This window comes from Filicampus tigris, chromosome 5 (assembly GCF_054856515.1).
Source record: "Filicampus tigris isolate MCC_2025a chromosome 5, RoL_Ftig_1.0, whole genome shotgun sequence".
Lineage (NCBI taxonomy): Eukaryota > Metazoa > Chordata > Actinopteri > Syngnathiformes > Syngnathidae > Filicampus > Filicampus tigris.
In genome coordinates this window covers 28,232,812-28,251,265 of record NC_141221.1, presented here as the reverse complement: position 1 = coordinate 28,251,265, position 18,454 = coordinate 28,232,812, and the positions used below count along the sequence as shown (strand labels likewise).

Sequence of the window (18,454 nt, the reverse complement as noted above, 5' to 3'; positions counted from 1 at the left end):
GCGTGTGCTTACTTCCATTGCGAGCACCGGGGTTGGTTTTGTCGTATTGTATAATAATTTGGGTCCAACAGACGGCCAGAAGCCGCAGTCAACAAGTTACTTATTTATTTTCCACACTTCCCTTCGTTCACGACCTTCAAAATAAAAGCATACCAGCAAACCACTATACACAGCAGGTTTGCTACGGCGTATTTCCAGAAGTAGGGAAAACGCCAGAAGAAGTGCATGAACTCCACCTTGATGTGCCGGCATCATACTTGAGTGCTTGCGCGCAGCTTAATACTCCCAGACACAAGTTGTTTTGAAACAGTTGAGTTACAAGTCGGTGGGCGTCGCTTCAAAAAGACAGGGACAACAATGGATATCGTGCCTGCTACAACCATAAAGGAACAGAGATGACTAGACTATGCATTTAATTTTGTTGCCAACCTAGTTTGCTTTTGCAGCAGCAACGAGCTGCGTGCTGCATCCTCTCTCTCCTCCTGCCCGTGTGGGAAACTGTATGTCATCGCGACATGTGACATAATGGGCCGATCAGAGCAGCAACAATTCCTGATGGGTGCGTGCCATGTGTTGCAGACCTGTCGCCAACAGCACAATTCGTCGGTCACATGAATCCATGCGGCAGTTGTCGCTCGCACCGACGCAGGAGTAGAAAGAAGCCCAAAAAGAAGCCTTTCACTGAGTAGGCTGAGATGAAATTTGGCCGCCTCGCGACAATGTCAAATGCATGAGGGCCGATTAGTGGGCTGGACTAAAATCCACTTTCGGCCATGCTTAGTCCAGTCATTTTTTAAAATTTTTTCAGCCCCGACCCCCCGGCCCAAAAATGGGCATCCGGAGGGTCCGACCGGTCCGGCCCAGGGACGGACTGCTTAACTCTGAAATGAACGTGTCTTTTTGCATGCACAATAATCATCAGACATCAGTGATGATCAACGGGACAGTTACTTGCAATTAGCAACAAAACTGTATGATACGCAAACATTTTCATACAGCAAAGAATGAAGCCAACACAACAACTCAAAATAGACTCATTTTTTCCTAAGTCTGAGAAAAATCAACATTAAAATACAGTACAGTTTACTCTAGTTAAGTACAGTACTGTACTGCATTGGTGTTACAGTATTTTTTTCAACAGTATTTGGACCATGTTTGTTATACTGTACTGTATTTTGTTCATGTACCTGTACTTTATGCCTTTCGACGTGTGTTCACTCGGGGAAATTTCTACAAATTGGCCGCTCGCTGGGAAATCCCAATTCCTGTTTCAACTTGTTGATGTGGAGAACGGGGAGTGCGCACCCTGACGGCAGACTTTTCCAATTTGTGTCAGTCCATCTCAGACGAGGTAACGGCCAGAGAAGATGGCGACGTTTACGGGTCTTGATATATGGCTTTCGCTTTGTATAGCAGAGTTTTAACTTGTATTTGTAGATGTAGCAAAACACTGAAAATGAAGTGTTCCAGAGCCCACGTTGTTGCAATATCTTTTACACAATTATGCCGTTCTTTTTTTAATGCCGTGCCCCCTGCGGGATTGAAGGTCACAGGCATTCAATGTTCGTTTTTTGGATGATGAAATCACTAAATTACTATTATTATATATTACATAATATTAATTAGTGTTGTTCCGATACCAATACTGATATAGGGAGGGGTCCCGATACGGCATTAAAACGCCCGGTACCGGCATCGGCGAGTACTAACAAATGAAGCGCCGGTGCCGGTTACCAATACTGGTATCATTCTTTGAACGAGCGGCATGTTTGTCAGCCGCTCCCGGAAGGAAAATACGAAGAGAAGCCTTCTTCATTGTTAGTGTTATTGGTCATCGGTCTACTTTGTCTAGTTAGGTGAAAAAGGCCCCTTTTAGCACACCTGTCCATTACGTCGCCACATTGGACGCAGTTGATTGGGAGGAGTTTGATGCTGTCATGAGCCTGGAGTCTTGCAATTACTTTGTTTCCCGATGGGGAAAGCATGTTGGCAAAGGTATGTATGTTGCTTGACACAGTACGACATGCAAACTAAAACTTGTAAGGGTATCCAAACAGGTAAGCATCGTGTCTGCCTTGAATTTACAATCAAAGGTTAATCTTATGACCCACTGCAGATGAAAACAGTAACTGATATAAATTGATCAGAACATATGCTTGTATGTTCACGTTGAAGATTTGACAGCCATTGTGCGTCTTCTTTCAAACAACTTCTTTGTTTTTGCCTCCGGTTTTGAATCCCTGCCAGTATCACAAAATAAAATCTCTAGTTGACCGATTAGAGCAACCATAAACAGCACAGGTGTTAACCATTTTTAGAAATGTTTAGCAAACAAACATTTTCAGAAACGGACTTAGCGACTATTTTGCCTCTGTCTCAGGCAGCATTACAAATGTTGCGTCACACAGTTGGGGTCTATTAGAATCATTGAATAATTTTTAGATGATGTACAAATGCTGCACTTTGCTTTATTAGAAATGCACATTCATGTGAATATCTAGTCCAGGGGTCGGCAACCTTTCACACTCAAAGAGCCATTTTGACCTGGTTTCCACGGAAAAGAAAACACTGGGAGCCGCAAACACTTTTTGACATTAACCTCCAAAAAGCTCCAGCTTGTTTAAGTTCCCAGGCACTGCTTTGTTCAAGATGTATAATACCTTATATTGCTATTGCACACTCACGTCCCCATATTACTACCTACAAAATACATTCAGTCGGTAATTCAGTCGATTTCCGGTTCCGGCGCCGCGCGAGTGGCAGCCCGCTACAGTAGCTCCGGCTCATCGGTGAGCCTTTTCGTGTGTTTTTGTTCCTTAATATTACTCTACCTCATACCTTTTTCATATAGTTGATAGTCGTAACTTGCGTAGCAATGGACACCCAAACTGCGGTATTCTTGCTGCTGCTGATTGCTATTTTTTGCGCGATCGTGTCCGGCGACTTGGCTCGGAGCCGCGCCCCCATTGTTTACAGCCGGAATCAGCTGTTAGCACTCCGTGCTAACCCTGCACCGGCTCCCGGGGCAAGACCCGATATCCCCCGTGAGCTGAGGAGAAAGAGACGGGGATCTCGTGCGGGGGTTAAACGCCGGAAAAGGAGGAGACGATACCATCCCGTCCTCCCGTCTGTTATCATGGGGAATGTTAGATCGCTCCCCAACAAGATGGACGAGCTAGCGGCGCTTACCCGGCATGAGAGGGACTTCCGGGAGGCTAGCCTGATGCTATTCACGGAGTCATGGCTAACAGCGCTAACGCCGAACGCGGTCGTAGAATTGGACGGCTTCCAAATCATATGCGCGGACAGGACGCTGGAAAGTGGAAAGAGGAAAGGAGGAGGGCTGGCTGTGTTTGTGAATGATAGATGGTTGTAATCCTGGGCACATCACGATTAAGGAGCAGCTCTGCAGCAGGGATATTGAGCTGCTAGCTGTTGGCATGAGGCCATTCTACATCGCGCGAGAGTTTAGTCATGTGATCGCGGTGACCGTCTACGTCCCACCAGCTGCCAACAGCGACACAGCCTGTAATGTCTTGACTGCAGCAGTGAGCAGGCTACAAACACAGTACCCAAATGCCCTGATACTCATCTCTGGTGACTTCAATCATGCCTCCCCTTCCTCCTCTCTGCCTTCATTCACACAGTATGTCACCTGCCACACCAAAGACAATAAAACACTGGACCTTTTCTATGCCAACACCAAAGAGGCATACACATCACTGCCCCTCCTCCCGCTGGGCAAAGCTGATCACAACCTGATGGCTCTCCAGTGTGTGTACAAACCTCTGGTCCGCAGGCAGCCAGCTGTGACCCGCACGGTTCAGAGATGGTCTGGAGAGGCCGAGGAGGCCTTAAAAGACTGCTTCAGCACAACTGTGTGGGAAGTATTCAGCGATGCTCACGGGGAAGACATTAGTAGTCTAACGGACACTGTTACAGACTATATACATTTCTGCATGGAGAACACCATACCCACCAGGACAGTAAGGTGTTTCTCCAACAACAAACCCTGGATCACACCAGACATAAAAGCTCTCCTGAAGGAGAAGAGGAGGGCTTTTGCGTCAGGCAACATAGAGGAGCGGAAGACTGTGCAGCGCCAGCTGAGGAGGAGGATCAGAGAGGGGAAAAGGTCCTACAGGAAGAGGATGGAGGAGCAGCTGCTGCAGAATAACGCCAGGGGAGTCTGGAGGGGCCTGAAGACCATCTCAGGCCACGGACAACCCAAGACCCGGACTGGGGGGGACCTGCAGTGGGCAAATGAGCTGAATCTCTTTTTCAATAGGTTCGATCAGATGCCTGCCTCCACTCAGTCTCTCCTGCTGCAGCCTCCACCTACTCCTCCTGCTGGGCGTGCCACCCCCTCCCCCCTTTTCTCCACAGTCTCCAGCTCCCAGCTACACCAGAAAGCCACAACTCCCTCCTGCCCAGCCTTGGCCTTCACAACATCTCAGGTGAGGAACCAGCTGAAGAAGACGAAGGCGAGGAAGGCAGCGGGTCCAGATGGCATCAGCCCCCAGCTCCTCAAATCCTGCGCAGACCAGCTGTGTGGAATTGTCCAGCACATGTTCAACCTGAGCCTGAAGCTGGGCAGGGTCCCCCAGCTATGGAAAACATCCAGCCTGGTCCCGGTGCCAAAGACCCCCCACCCGAAGGAGCTCAACAGCTTCAGACCAGTGGCGCTGACGTCTCACCTGATGAAGACCCTGGAGAGACTGGTCCTTGTCCACCTGCGCCCCCTGGTGAGCTCCTCAATGGACACACTCCAGTTCGCATATCAGCCTGGCATCAGTGTGGATGATGCCATCATCTACCTCCTCCACACTTCACTCTCCCACCTGGAGAAGGTGGGGAGCACTGTGAGGATCATGTTCTTTGATTTCTCCAGTGCTTTCAACACCATCCAGCCCACCCTACTGGGAGACAAGCTGGAGCGGGCGGGGGTGGCCCACCACCTCACCACATGGATCCAGGACTACCTCACAAACCGGCCACAGTATGTGAGGACACAGGACTGAGTGTCTGACGTGCTCCTCTGCAGCACGGGGGCCCCACAGGGAACTGTCTTGGCTCCCTTCCTGTTCACCCTCTACACCTCGGACTTCAACTACAACACCCCTACCTGCAGAAGTTCTCTGACGACTCTGCGATTGTCGGCCTCATCACAGGCGGAGATGATCGGGAGTACAGAGAACTTACTCAGGGTTTTGTGGACTGGTGCCAGCAGAACCGCCTCCTGATCAATGCGGGGAAATCCAAAGAAATGGTGGTGGATTTCGGTAGGCGCCAGCACTCTTCACCTGCACCAGTAAATATCCGGGGAACAGATGTTGAGAGAGTCTCAACTTACAAGTACCTGGGTGTTCATCTGAACAATAAACTGGACTGGTGCGACAACGCCCTCTATAGGAAGAGTCTGAGCAGACTCTTCCTACTCAGGAGACTGAGGTCTTTTGGGGTTCAGGGGACACTCCTCAGGAACTTTTATGACTCGGTGGTTGCATCGGTCATCTTCCAGGGAGTGGTCACCTGGGCAGGCGGCGTCTCGGCCCGGGACAAGAAGCGGCTGGACAAACTGGTCAGGAGGGCCGGCTCTGTCCTGGGCTGCTCCCTGGACTCTGTGGACTCGGTGGGGGACAGGAGGATGTTGGCCAAGCTGTCTTCAATGCTGGGCAACCCGGACCACCCCCTCCAGGGCACCCTAACAGCACTCCACAGCACCTTCAGTGACAGATTGTTACACCCTCGCTGTGCAAAGGAGGGATTCCGCCGTTCCTTCTTGCCTGCTGCTGTCGGACTCTTTAACAAGAACATTGTGTAGTATCTACAAACTGGCGGACATTAGTGCAATTGTGCAGTCCTGCACCTGAGCTCATATTGTGCAATATCCAACATTCCCCACTACTGTAATACCGTGCAATACTCAACATTCCCCACTACTGTTAGTCTAGTTTTATTTTTATCCAATGCTGTTCCTTACATTTCACTACAGCACTGCAGCACTGTCACTTACTTATTTTTCCTCTGTACTATGTACAGGCCAAAATGAGTGTTCCTCATACTTTTTATGTAGATGTATGTTGGTGTGTATATACATGTGTATATACACATGTTATTGCTTATATTTACATAGGTTTGATCCCGAATGTTTGCCGTCAATGTTATACATTAATGGCTACATTATGCCGCCGTCCCTGTGTGACCTATATCTTTGCTGCTGTAACAATGAAAATTTCCCCACTGTGGGATCAATAAAGGCATTCTTATCTTATCTTATTTTGACACTTTTTTTGGGCATTCCTCAACTTTCCCAATCTTTTTTTGCCCTCGTCCCAGATTTTGGGAACATGTTGCAAGTGTCAAATTCAAAACGAGAGATATAACTATAATAAAATAAATATCTTGTCTTTGTAATGTATTCATTTTAATTGAATAGAGGTTGAAAATGAATTGCAATTCATTGTACAGTATTCTGTTTTTAACGACATTTTACACAATATCTCAACTTCATTGGAGTTGTGGGTTGTAATAAAATAATTACACTTTATGTAATTATGTGTGCGTGTGTGTGTGTGTGAGGTTGCGTGTACAAAGTATGCGTGTGTTATATTTCCCCTCCATGTAACTGAAGTGAGTACTGAATCGTGATATAGACAAATGTTACGGTCTAAAGCACAGATAATGAAACAATAAAATCAGTTAAATCTACAGTGCTACACATCACAATTACGTTGATTTTAAAAAGTTGAAAAAAAAACCTCTAAGATCCAGCAGTCGGAAATGTGTGCATGTGTTACCTTGGTTCTTCAAGTGGTTGGTGAATTTGGCCAGGTATGGTAGCAACTCAGTCTGAAGGCTGACAGGCGTCATGCAGAAGCGGTGAAATAGGCGCTGAGCAGCTAGGCAGTTTTCCCGATGCTAACAAGAATAACATCAGTCTAATTATTATGTGTAATTACAGCAAAGTGGAATTCAACAAGCTACATGGATGAAAAAAAAAAAAAAAAGTAAACATCTTTTGGTATTGGCATTGTAATAAAATACAATTAAACAAATGTTCTCTAATGATTTCAATTAATTTATCAAAACATTTTTCCATACAACTTCTCAAGTCCTCATTAGAGTTGCAGGTGAGACAGAGCCTATCTTAGGCCTTGTCTACATGTAGCCAGGATTTTTTAAAACCACATATTTCCCCTTTTCTGTGTAGGCAAACGTTTCCATCCACACAGCCTCGTTTGTCGTTTGCCATTGAAGGGTGTCCTTTTTGTTATTCTAAAATCATATTGATTTTCGCTTAAAAGCTTACCGCATGTTACTCGAGTGAATCATTTTTCAAGGATTTTTGAGAATTGTGGAACTAGGGATACTGGGCTGATATCTTAATTCAGTTTTATAGGTGGGAAGAACTTTTGCTGTTTTCATTTTTATGGGGAAAATACCAGTTTGAAAAGACAGGTTACAGATATATGTAAATGGCTGTACTATAGCAACAAAAATATAAACGCAACACTTTTGTTTTTGCTACCATTTTTTATGAAATGAACTCAAAGGTCTGAAACCTTTTCCACATACACAATATTCCGATGTCTCTCAAATGTTGTCTAAATCTGTGATAGTGAGCACTTCCCCTTTGGCGAGATAATCCATCCCACTTCACAGGTGTGCCATATCAAGATGCCGATTAGACACCATTATTAGTGCACAGGTGTGCCTTAAACTGCCCACAATAAAAGGCCACTCTGAAAAGTGCAGTTTTGTTTTTTGTCAACTCAAAAATATATTATTTGCATGTTTGATTTATATTTCAATAGACATAATTTCCATTACAATATCTACGGTATTTGACATATACTCAATCAGACTGCATCTCAATGCTCTATCTACATATATAGCAACATCACGCCCTTATTTATTTTCTCTGTGTAGTGTAAACAATATATATACATCAAATTTCATTTCAGTTACTTTTTCTTTATCAAGACAAGTTTCTAATATTGTGATATTAAATTTCTTGAATTTACTCATGTATTCTTTTATAGGAATGAAATGAAATTTAATAAAGATTTCCGCTATTAATATGTGTGGTAGATAATGAGTTTAATCCGTGCACATAAATCAGCAGGAATGGCCTAATGTTAAATGTATATTAACATAGTATGAAATATTTATAATTGATCAGTACTGCTATTTGTTTTCACAATAGTGTTGTTTAGACTGACTTTTGACGTTTTCACAAAAAATGTTCTCAAAATTACATTACAGCAAAGCTTTTTTTTTTAATCAATTTAGCTTTGCGTCTAGACAAGAAAATAATGTTGGCTGCTATACATAATGTGAATTTAAGAAATATAAACTGTTGGTTCCATAAAAAAAAAAAAAAAGCAAACCAATTGTTTATTCATTATATTGTCATATTTTTATTGTTTAATAAAACCCATGCTTCACCTCCCTGGGATTAACCTGGGAAAAAAATGCCCCACAGTTGGAAAATAGCTCGTCAAATGAAGTCATTCATTCGCAAAACTGTTTTGCATAGAAACAAAATTTTGAGCCTTGTAGAAGTAAAAAATAGTGACCTAAATAACTGAGCAAGAGTCAAAAATTTTTGAGGTACAAAAATGTAACCTGAAAGAAAAAAAAATCACATATCAAACCGCAATTTTTTTGAGAAAAAAAATCACAACTGGATTATTTTCTATAATTGTTCAGCCCCAGCATGCATGACAGTAACACATCGCCAACGCAGTAAGAATGCCAACTTCAAAATAAACCTTAACAACCAAATGATATATGGACAGCAATGCATAGGTATGCTTTTATTTTCAAGTTGTTCCCGGCAGTGTGCATACGGCTGGATTCCGACGTGGCGGCAACATAAAGAATGAGCTCTCCGACATTGAGACTAACGCCTTCTTTATACTCCCGTGGGCGACATCCGCAAGCACGTCACTGCGGCAATGCCGCATGCAGATTGCCTTTATACTCACGCACAACCCACAAGCATTGTTTTGAAAATGTGGCCCAATAGCAATACCCCCACTTGTACCCTACGGTCTTTGTTTAAGTGCACATGTAGTCGAAGTGCACAAAGGGATCTAGGGCGCAGGTTACAAGGAGAGATAGACAGATACGTTTTTACGCGTAGTAGAGAGAAGAAGCAAGCGTAAAAAAAACAATCTTGTGCGTGCGTGTGGACTGTTTTGTACAAGCGAAACACATTTTGGAACGAACAAAACATGCTTTTTGTACGCGGCAGTTCACATTACATACACGCGAAACACTTTTGTACATGGTATTTCACATTACATAAACACAAAACACATTTTTGTACGCGGTATTTGACATTACGTAATTGTGGCATCGATCTAACGCCATACTTAAACAACCGACACAGCAGGACAGTGTTTCGTTGCGTCTTCTTTGAAGTTGAACAACCGCGCTCTAATTCAGCTCTCTCTCTCTCGTTCTTCTTCGATCTGGAAATGCGCTGTAGCAAACCAACCCCAAAAGGAAGAAATACTTAGGCAGAACAAAAATAAATATATACTCACAACAAATTGCAGCATGACAGAAATATAATAAATACAAAATGATATATGCAATCCCAAAATTAATATACAAAAGTAAAAATATCAATTGGCAACTAAATCATATGTTTTTGTATGTCAGCCATAATTTTCATAAACATGTCGCTTGTGTCCTCGTTTATATATCTTTTCTTCGTAGAAACAATGGTTGACTGAACATTTGGGATTATTTGAACTTTAACGAACACACAGAAACAATCTGAAATAGCCATATCGTTAACATCAAGTGATGAGATGTCAACACCTTTAGAGATAATGAGATCAAGAACGTGACCTTGAGTATGTGTTGGAGTTTTTACATTTTACAAAAATAATTTGACAAATTATTAACACATTATTTCATAAATTATTAACACATTATATCGCATCCCTTTTCTTTTCAAGGTCAGCAAACAATACATCAAACAACCACAGGTGGGCGTTCTAAGGCTGCATATAAACCTGTATTACATATTGACTTTACAACGGGCAGAATAACCTGTAGGGTATATCATTTCACATGTTATTGTAACCCACATAAAGAAACAAAGATAAATACTAAAAGCTATTAAAATGCATGAATAATTCAAACGGTTAAAATCTAATATTGTGTTAAATAAGTTATTAAAATAGTATGATAAAAAGACGATTTAACTGTTAAGGCCTTGCAAGTTGAGGAAGCTAGCTTATACAAACAGCTAAACATTCACAAACAAACTCCACAGACTCCAGGTGTGCAGCGAAGTTGCCTGTTTATATTGTGAAATTGCACAAGAAACAGAAAATACTATCAATCTATGCATTACATACACTTGTATTTTTATAGACATGAACAAGATGAGCCTATGCTAACGATTAGCGATCGTGATAAGCATTAGCAATATCGATTAGTATGTTCAGTCAACAACCCACAATCATCCACAATTCAGCTCGTATATAAGTGTTGCATGCTCATTACACACAATTGTCTAAGGCTAGGTTCACACCGCAGGTCTTAATGCTCAATTCAGATTTTTTGAAAAAATCCGTTTTTTTTGTGTAAGCGTTCATATTACATTACAAATGCGACCTCGGTCTTGTCTGCTGTATGAACACATGCGTTGTCAAAGTGGCCCGCGTGCGCAGAAGAAGAGACTACGTCACACCCGACGTTGTGTTTGCGGAAGTAAATGTTCTCCAGCGTGTCGGGCATTTATACAGTCAGGCGATTAGGTAGGAGGTAGAAATAAATACAGTATTTGGGGGAAATTATAAGGCGAGGCTTTAATATCTCATTTTATGGAGTCATCACTATCGATGACGTCACGTCCTAACCGCGCGTAAAAAAAATAATCTATCTGAGCCGTCGCTGAATTACTACGATCGCCATAAATGTCCACTTTATGCTTCATATTTCAAGTAGGATTAAATTAAAGTAAAATATAAAGTCAATAGTGTTACTCAAAACAACTTTGCAGATATGAATCTCCTGCTGCCAGCAGTTTCCCTCTCTCTGCGCGCAGCACATTTTGGGCTCCGGATGACATCAATGTCGGATATATACGATGGCCGTTCAAGCCGCAAACGCATTGGAAAAGATCGGATACGTATCCGATCTGGGACCACATATGATAGCGACCCAGGTCGCATTTGAAAAAATCGGAGTTGAGCCTTTCAGACTGTCATAAAAAAAATCAGATACAGGTTGCATATGGGCAAAAAAATCAGATCTGGGTTGCATCTGCCTGTGGTGTGAACCTAGCCTAAGTTACTTACAGACGACGGTTGAACATGAATGAACCACAAACAGGCAGACATGCTAATGATTAGCGATGGCGATTAGCATTAGCGATTAGTATGTTCAGTCACCAACCCACAATCATCCACAATGCTAACGATTAGCGATGGCAATTAGCATTAGCGATTAGTATGTTCAGTCACCAACCCACAATCATCCACAATTCAGCTCGTATATAAATGTTGCATGCTCATTACACACAATTGTCTAAGTTACTTACAGATGATGGTTGAACGAGAATGAATCACAAACAGGCAGTTGCTGTGCCTATGGCTGTGTGTGTGTGTGTGTGTGGGGGGGGGGGGGGGTGATCATGCAGCCACACATGTAAGGAGCAGAGCGCGGGACAATATCATAGATAATTACGACCGAATACATAAATACTTTTGGAGACTTGGAAACATTATACATGTTGACGATAAATAAAATACTTATTTAATCGATCTACAACCGTTTTGGTGAGTTTAAAGTTATCTTACAGTAACTTTCTTGTATGCTACATGTGTGAATGTTAGCTAAATGTTACCACCGACCGTAGCTCAAAGGAAATGATGTGTACTAAGCATACAATTAATTTCCTCCATAATGCGATTTATACTCCAGTGCGACTTACATATGTTTTTTTCTTCTTGATAATGCATTTTATGGCTGGTGCAATTTGTACTCCGGAGCGACGTATAGTTGGAAAATATGGTATTTTAGTTGCTCTTGACATTTCTCCTCAGTTCTTTAGCTGACTTTCTGTCACTTGTAATCACAGCTAAACCACAATATTCGCTAGTTTCATTGGGTCCTGGCTTATTCTGGGGACAAGCATTGTTTGTAGTAGATATGCAGTCTGAACCCAGAGCATATCAGACCAGACTGGAGTTAAGCTTCATCATGAGCAAGGAGGGAGATCGGCAGATAGGTTGGCGGTTTGCTGAGTCTTGGTGGAGTCAGCCGTTTGGTAGATGTCGGGTTGGGCATTGTTTGAATCCGGTTCCTTGATTCGTTTCTGATTCCTAATGATTCTCGATTCTGATTTCTTTTTTTTTTTAAATATTAATTTTTCTACTGTTTCGTCATGAATTTTCCTTTGATTTTCTCAATGGCTATTTTTGACAAATGAATTAATATCAAACCTATGAGCTTGGATTATCCACAAGAGAGATTCATTTTGGAGCACCTCAAGAAAATACAATACAATAATGCATTTTATAGCACGCTACTTAAGTAACACCCATGGGCAAGCCAAGTGTGCAAATTAAAAGAAAAACTTGCGCTCGATGTGGACATTAAATATATTTCATTTGTATGGTTACCCGATTCTAACTCACTGTTGGTGTTGTGAGCATGCGTGCACAAGCACACTAAGCATTGTAGGACGTCTTGACGGGGAGGAAGGAATTTTAGAACACCGGTTGGCCGACGCAAAGAGTCAAAGACCGAACACTCTAACAATTCTTTAATTCTATTAGACGTGCAACCTCGTTTGTGTCGTGTCATGGTTTGCTGGTATGCTTTTATTTTGAAAGCCGGGAATAGGAATAGAGGTGAAAGTGTTTGGAAAATAAATAAATAAAGTAACTTGCTGGAAAACTAACAACTTGTTGAAGCCACATATTTACAAAATACGACACTTTGCACGAGATTAATTTTCTGCGTGTTGCACTGAGAAGCTTGGTCTTTTTTTTATGAAGCGCAGCCACACTTTTGACCTGTGTTGAACACCCATAATTAGCGCCATAATTATCACACCCCACGAGCACTATCCTGTTGTCCTCGTTGCTGTCTGTGTGATGTCGGCAGACTCGGCACTTGCTGCTCGCGGCGCGCACAAACATTTCCTATTAGTTGTACGACGCTCGTGTCTGTCGATTGCACTACTATTAGTACTTTGTTTTGGGTGGCTTCCTCCGCAACACAGATTAGGAATCGAAATGTGGCACTGACATATTAAAACCAGAACGATTCCGGGAGAACCGAAGGGCCGTTCATAGACAACAGGTTTCGCGCAGTCAGGGCTGAGTCGTCATTGGGGCTGTGTCCAGTGGTGGTGTTCGGCAATGTGACGACAGCTCCAAAGTTTGGGTTGAATCCAGCGGTTGATGTGGCCCAGAAGTGTGGGCAGACAAGGAAACATCAATCTGTTCTGGAGGAAGGGGTGTGGGGGGGATTGAGTTTCAACGTGTGCTTGATGGTCCTTTGGAGTCGAAGCAGAATCTTGTCTTATCTGTTGTTGCAGATGAACATGGCCTTTGTTTTGGGAACGTGGCGCCCCGTGGAGCACACTTTGGACAATGTTGGAAGTCAGTAATTTGATCCCCCCCTTAAAATAAATCCCATTGCGTTGGAAAAAATGGTGGCGTTTCCCCAAAAAAGGAAAAACTGTCAATAAAATTCATAGAATGATAAGCATAGATGCTTCTCAGCCATCTTGACAAGAACATTATCCGGCTGAAACGCTCATCTCCTTGTCGGATTGTAGGCAGGGGTCTGCTTAAAAATACCTCTGCGTTCAGAGATTGCATTTTTTGTCAATAAAGTCTTGCTTCAGTTTCTCTGATTGTTTTTCAACACATCAAATGCTCTTGTGTGAATTATGACTGATCTGACAGTCGACTGATCAGCAGCAATCTTCCCGACCTTTTCAGAAATATCATAAACCATGTCATTAGCAAAACACAGAACATTTGTGTGCCTTCTGCTGCATAATCGTTTGACGCCAAATAAGGCTTTGTCGCCTATTGTCAGTGTTTGTGGCCCAGTAGTTGCTCTCATATGGAGAGAGGGTCCACTTTCATTGGTGCTGTGATCCACCAAAGCTTGCTGGTCAGATGACAGTAGGGCAAACCTGGTCAATACCGTGTTTTGTTTTCATTGTCTGTAAGATGTTTTTCTTTTTCTTGCCGGTGCCAAAGTCCAAGATTGAGTTCTTGGTGTTGATGCGACCTCTTGCATGAGAACAATTTGTTCGCGGTCAGGTCTAGCTGTTAGGCAAAAATTCCTCACTTTTGGCTTTGCTCCCAGCAAATTCCAGGGATGGCTGGTGGATGGAGCTAGCTATCTGTTAGCATGCACGTGTCCACTGTTTGGAGACACAGGTAGCGTCGTCTCATTGCGTGATTTTCCATTCGCATCCACAAACACTTTGAGGCCATCTTCTGAAGGAGTTTGTGGTTGTCTTCTGTGGAGACGGGAGGCATCTTGCTTCTAGACTTGTTGCTACTCGCAGTCTTGTGCTAATTAGCAGGCCGTGCTGACGTTGTCGTGAGGAGGCAACGAAAAACGTTGACAAATATTTTTTTCAAGCCAGCTGTATAAAAAACTAAAAGTAATAAAGCCACACAGATGTAAAAAGTATCCAGGAGAAAAAAATAAGAAAAAACAAAGCAGTTATCAGCAAAAAGAATGCAAGTAAAGCCGGATCTTAGCAGCAGGCGTCTACACACTATGCAAGCAGGAAGCAAAGCAAGGAGGAGGACGTAATAGCTCTGATGTAAACAGTAGCGAGGACTTTCACATTCTGAAGTTTTCAACCCATTCCTCTGGGAGAACGACTTCCAACAACTTCCATCTCAAAGTTCTCACATCAGCAGGCAGTGACCCAAAACCGGCGTTGGCGTCTTTGACGTGGAACATGCCTTGGACATAACATAATTATCTGGCCATAAAGAGCCGAGACCTTGTCGTAGTGCTCCTTCGCATGTGCTCTTCAACGAGGTGCAGTAGTTGGGTGTGAATAAATAATTAAGCAAAAAACACCTGGAGACTGGCTGTAGCCAACGCAATTTTGCGGGCATCCATACTGCCTCTCATGAAAACACAAGAATTTTTGTCGCAGAGAGATGATGTAAATCTACAGTTCCGACTGTCCACAGCCAAACAAGGATCCAGAGATATCCGCAAACATTCACTGTGGTGGAAGTTGTTAGAAACCTTTGTTTTTAATGAAAACATTTCCATGGGATGTGAGCATGACATGGCAAACAGAAACAGTATAATAAACATAATCTCTACATTTTAATTGGTTTCTTTATGTATGAATTTGCACCAGTTTGCAATTTTGTGCCCTCTGAATCTTTTGCAAAGCATCACCAGAGTTTCAGAGTCTTCAGCCATATGTTCACTATTAAATATTTACAAGTATGGAAGTACGCAGCATGGCGAACCACAATGGATATGATAAAAGCTGCTGAAGTCCTACCTTCTTGATGACCAGCAACCAGTTGGGTTTGTGCAGTGGTCTGAAGCCAACAGCTACTTGTTGAGAGTTGGAGTGAAGAAGCCCTCTGGTGGCCACTGAAGACGCATATTCCCTCATGGTATTACTACTCTGAGAATGGAACAGTGTAACAATAAAGCAGATCCATGTGAAAAGATTTTTGTTTTGTTTTGTTTTCAAAACATTTATGTAGAACAAAACTAACCATCCATTCAGATGTGAGGAGGTCTGCGTCTGACATGTACTCGCTCGCTTTATCGACGTCTTCCATCTCAGAGAAGAAATCCAGGTAATTCTGGTGGAGATATAGGTTGAAGAACTCCCCAGATACATATGATCGTTCTAAAACCCACTAGGAGACATTAAACAGAAGAGATTATTTCAAAGTGTTAATACAGACCAAGTTTATGCTATGTGAATGTTAATGTTCAAACACCGTGTATTTGTACCTCAGGGTCTACTTGTAACGACTCTCTCTGGTGTTGAGAAAGGTGTGATGGTAACCGAAGTCCAAAGGCACTTTCAGCTGCTTGAACACATTCAGGACTCCCCCCTTGATTTATAAAAGGTAAATTATTTGTCTTGTGTTTGGGTCACATAACATTTCTTATTTACATTTCAAATTTAAGGGCTATATTCTGATTGCCCACATTTGGTTTGTTTAGAACAATTCAAGAGATACAAGGTATACATATTTAGTACATTTGACTTCTCGGTCACAATGCGAGACGGCTTCTATTACTATGATGAGCGGCAAGTACGCCAGAAATCCAACTATTCATCTTCAATGAATGAAAAAGTAAATTTTCTCCCGGTCTAAAGAAGTCGTCTTATCCTATCCCATAAATTAAGCAATTACCAGAATATGAGGAGGGCACTTGTGGACCAGATCTACATCATCAGCAGTGTCCTGGAAGGTGCATTAAAGAATATTAATGGACCCCCAAAAAATATGGATCCTGGATGCATTTTCTGCAGTGGAATATTGATTGGACCACCAACTCCCACCCCACCCCAAACCTCTCAAAATATGCACTGAAACATACTAATGGTATTTAATGTCATTATTTATTATTTATCATTAGGGGTGTCAGTTTAGCGTTTTGTTATCGGTGTTAACCCAACCCCCTTTGGACACTGTCAATTTTTTTGATGGTGTGATTAAGGTTTCCATAGCAACCAGCGGCTGCATTGATAAAGGCTGCTGGTCACCATGATCTCCGTGTACATGTATATTAAAAAAAAAGCTTTAGAGTAGAGGAGGCGTTACATCTGCTTCAAAATATTGACGGTGAGGATGAATTGCATGGCTGACACATGCACGGCTGAGTCCCCCTGCCCCGGTGATGATCGTGACGTACGTTGTTGGTATAGTGTAACCCTTAAAAGTTGTTCTTCCATATCTTCGGAGGCCGTGGTATGGCGGTTTACAATATAGGTTTGACTTTATGTATTTCTTCTGGCATCTTCCTTGGTAAAGACAACCGACACGGCAGGACAGTGTTTTGTTGCATCTTTATTTAGACATGAACAGCCTCGCTCTAATTCACCTCTCTCTCTCGTTTCTTCATAGCTCAGGAAAGGCGCCGTACCAAACCAGATCAAAAAGGAATGAATACTTAAAGTGGAAGTCAACCCAAACACATTTTTTTTTATCAAGGATATGTTCCCAGCAGGCACAACTAGTTGAAACATGGCATTCTGATTAATTTTGCGTTGCGTGGAATATAAGTTAAGCAGAAAAATGCACTCATAAAATTTTATCCTTCTCTGGTGGCCTGTGAGGTTTCCATTTCCTGTTTACTGCGCCGAGGCTTTTTGACAGCTTCAGGGTCCAAGGGAAGGAGACTCATTTATTCCGGCCTCGGCTAATAGCAAAAGTTAGTCGAAGTTGGTCGACAGAAACGCTAATGGAAGCCTGTTTAAAATGATAGTCGGAATGGCCTTTTGGCGATTACTATTTGGTACTATTTGGAAGATAAAGGATGAAATATAAATAATGTCTGACTCACTTTTACAATGCAGTATCTTTCCCAGTGCTCTAAAAAGGAACAAACAAGTATCCTTCATTCCATTAGTTGGCTCTCCTTCTTGCCCCTTTGTTCGCTTGGCTTTCTTCCTTAATGTTGCTCTGGAAATGGCCTTATGCTGAGGTATCATCACCTCCTTTTCTTGTGTATAATCTGAAAAAACTACAAAAGTTGCTCGCAGTGAATTCGTATGAAAGGCACATAAGCATTTTTATTATTTGTGTAGATTTACTCCAGACCTGGAACGGAGGCAAATTGCAGGCTGTTAATAGCACTGCGAATGTCTCCTGAACTTCCTGAGCACACCATCTCCAACAGAGTCTGGTCTGGTACAATGACCCTTCCAATGCTCTGTGCACAGCCAATGAGTAGTCAAAAAGTTGATACAAAATAGATTCAAATCAGCAGCAGTTGTTTGTCACCTTTCCATCCTCATTGGTTAAAATACGAGTTAGAATCTTCATCATAGCAGTTGGAGCCACTGGATTAAAACTGGAAACAGAATGAAAGATAATTACAATTCAATTAAAACATTTTTACTGTAATAATCTTTCACAGATGTTTTTGTAATGGTATACATATATATATACATATATATATAAAATAAATAAATACATAAATATATATATATATATATATTTTTTTTTTTCTTCTTTTTATTATACACATACAGAATCTTCAGCAACATATTGCTGCATCTGGCTTCATTGTCTTCCCAACTGTGCACTCTAAATAAACAGGTAGCCGAGACAGGAAAAGAATCCTCCAGCCTTTTATTTTTTCAAATAAACAGGTAGTCAAGACAGGAAAAAATCCTCCAGCATTTTTTTTTTTTTTTTAAATCAAGAGGCTCAAATTACTTAAAGTG

The 18,454-nt window shown here is 42.2% G+C and overlaps 1 protein-coding gene across 4 annotated transcripts in view; it reads right to left on the bottom strand.

Moving 5' to 3' along the window:
• Positions 1–18,454, bottom strand: part of rad17 (RAD17 checkpoint clamp loader component) — a 78,391-nt gene that overhangs the window by 33,417 nt on the left and 26,520 nt on the right. For 2 of the 4 annotated variants that reach the window (XM_086030162.1, XM_086030164.1), the window contains exons 8-14: positions 18,009–18,078; positions 17,826–17,937; positions 17,569–17,748; positions 16,006–16,109; positions 15,762–15,908; positions 15,539–15,667; positions 6,801–6,921 (exon numbers count right to left, since the gene is read on the bottom strand). In XM_086030162.1, coding sequence (XP_085886288.1) covers positions 6,801–6,921; positions 15,539–15,667; positions 15,762–15,908; positions 16,006–16,109; positions 17,569–17,748; positions 17,826–17,937; positions 18,009–18,078 — 863 coding nt within the window. The remainder of the gene's footprint in view (positions 1–6,800; positions 6,922–15,538; positions 15,668–15,761; positions 15,909–16,005; positions 16,110–17,568; positions 17,749–17,825; positions 17,938–18,008; positions 18,079–18,454) is intronic. The other 2 variants (XM_086030163.1, XM_086030165.1) reach the window with 1 other exon arrangement.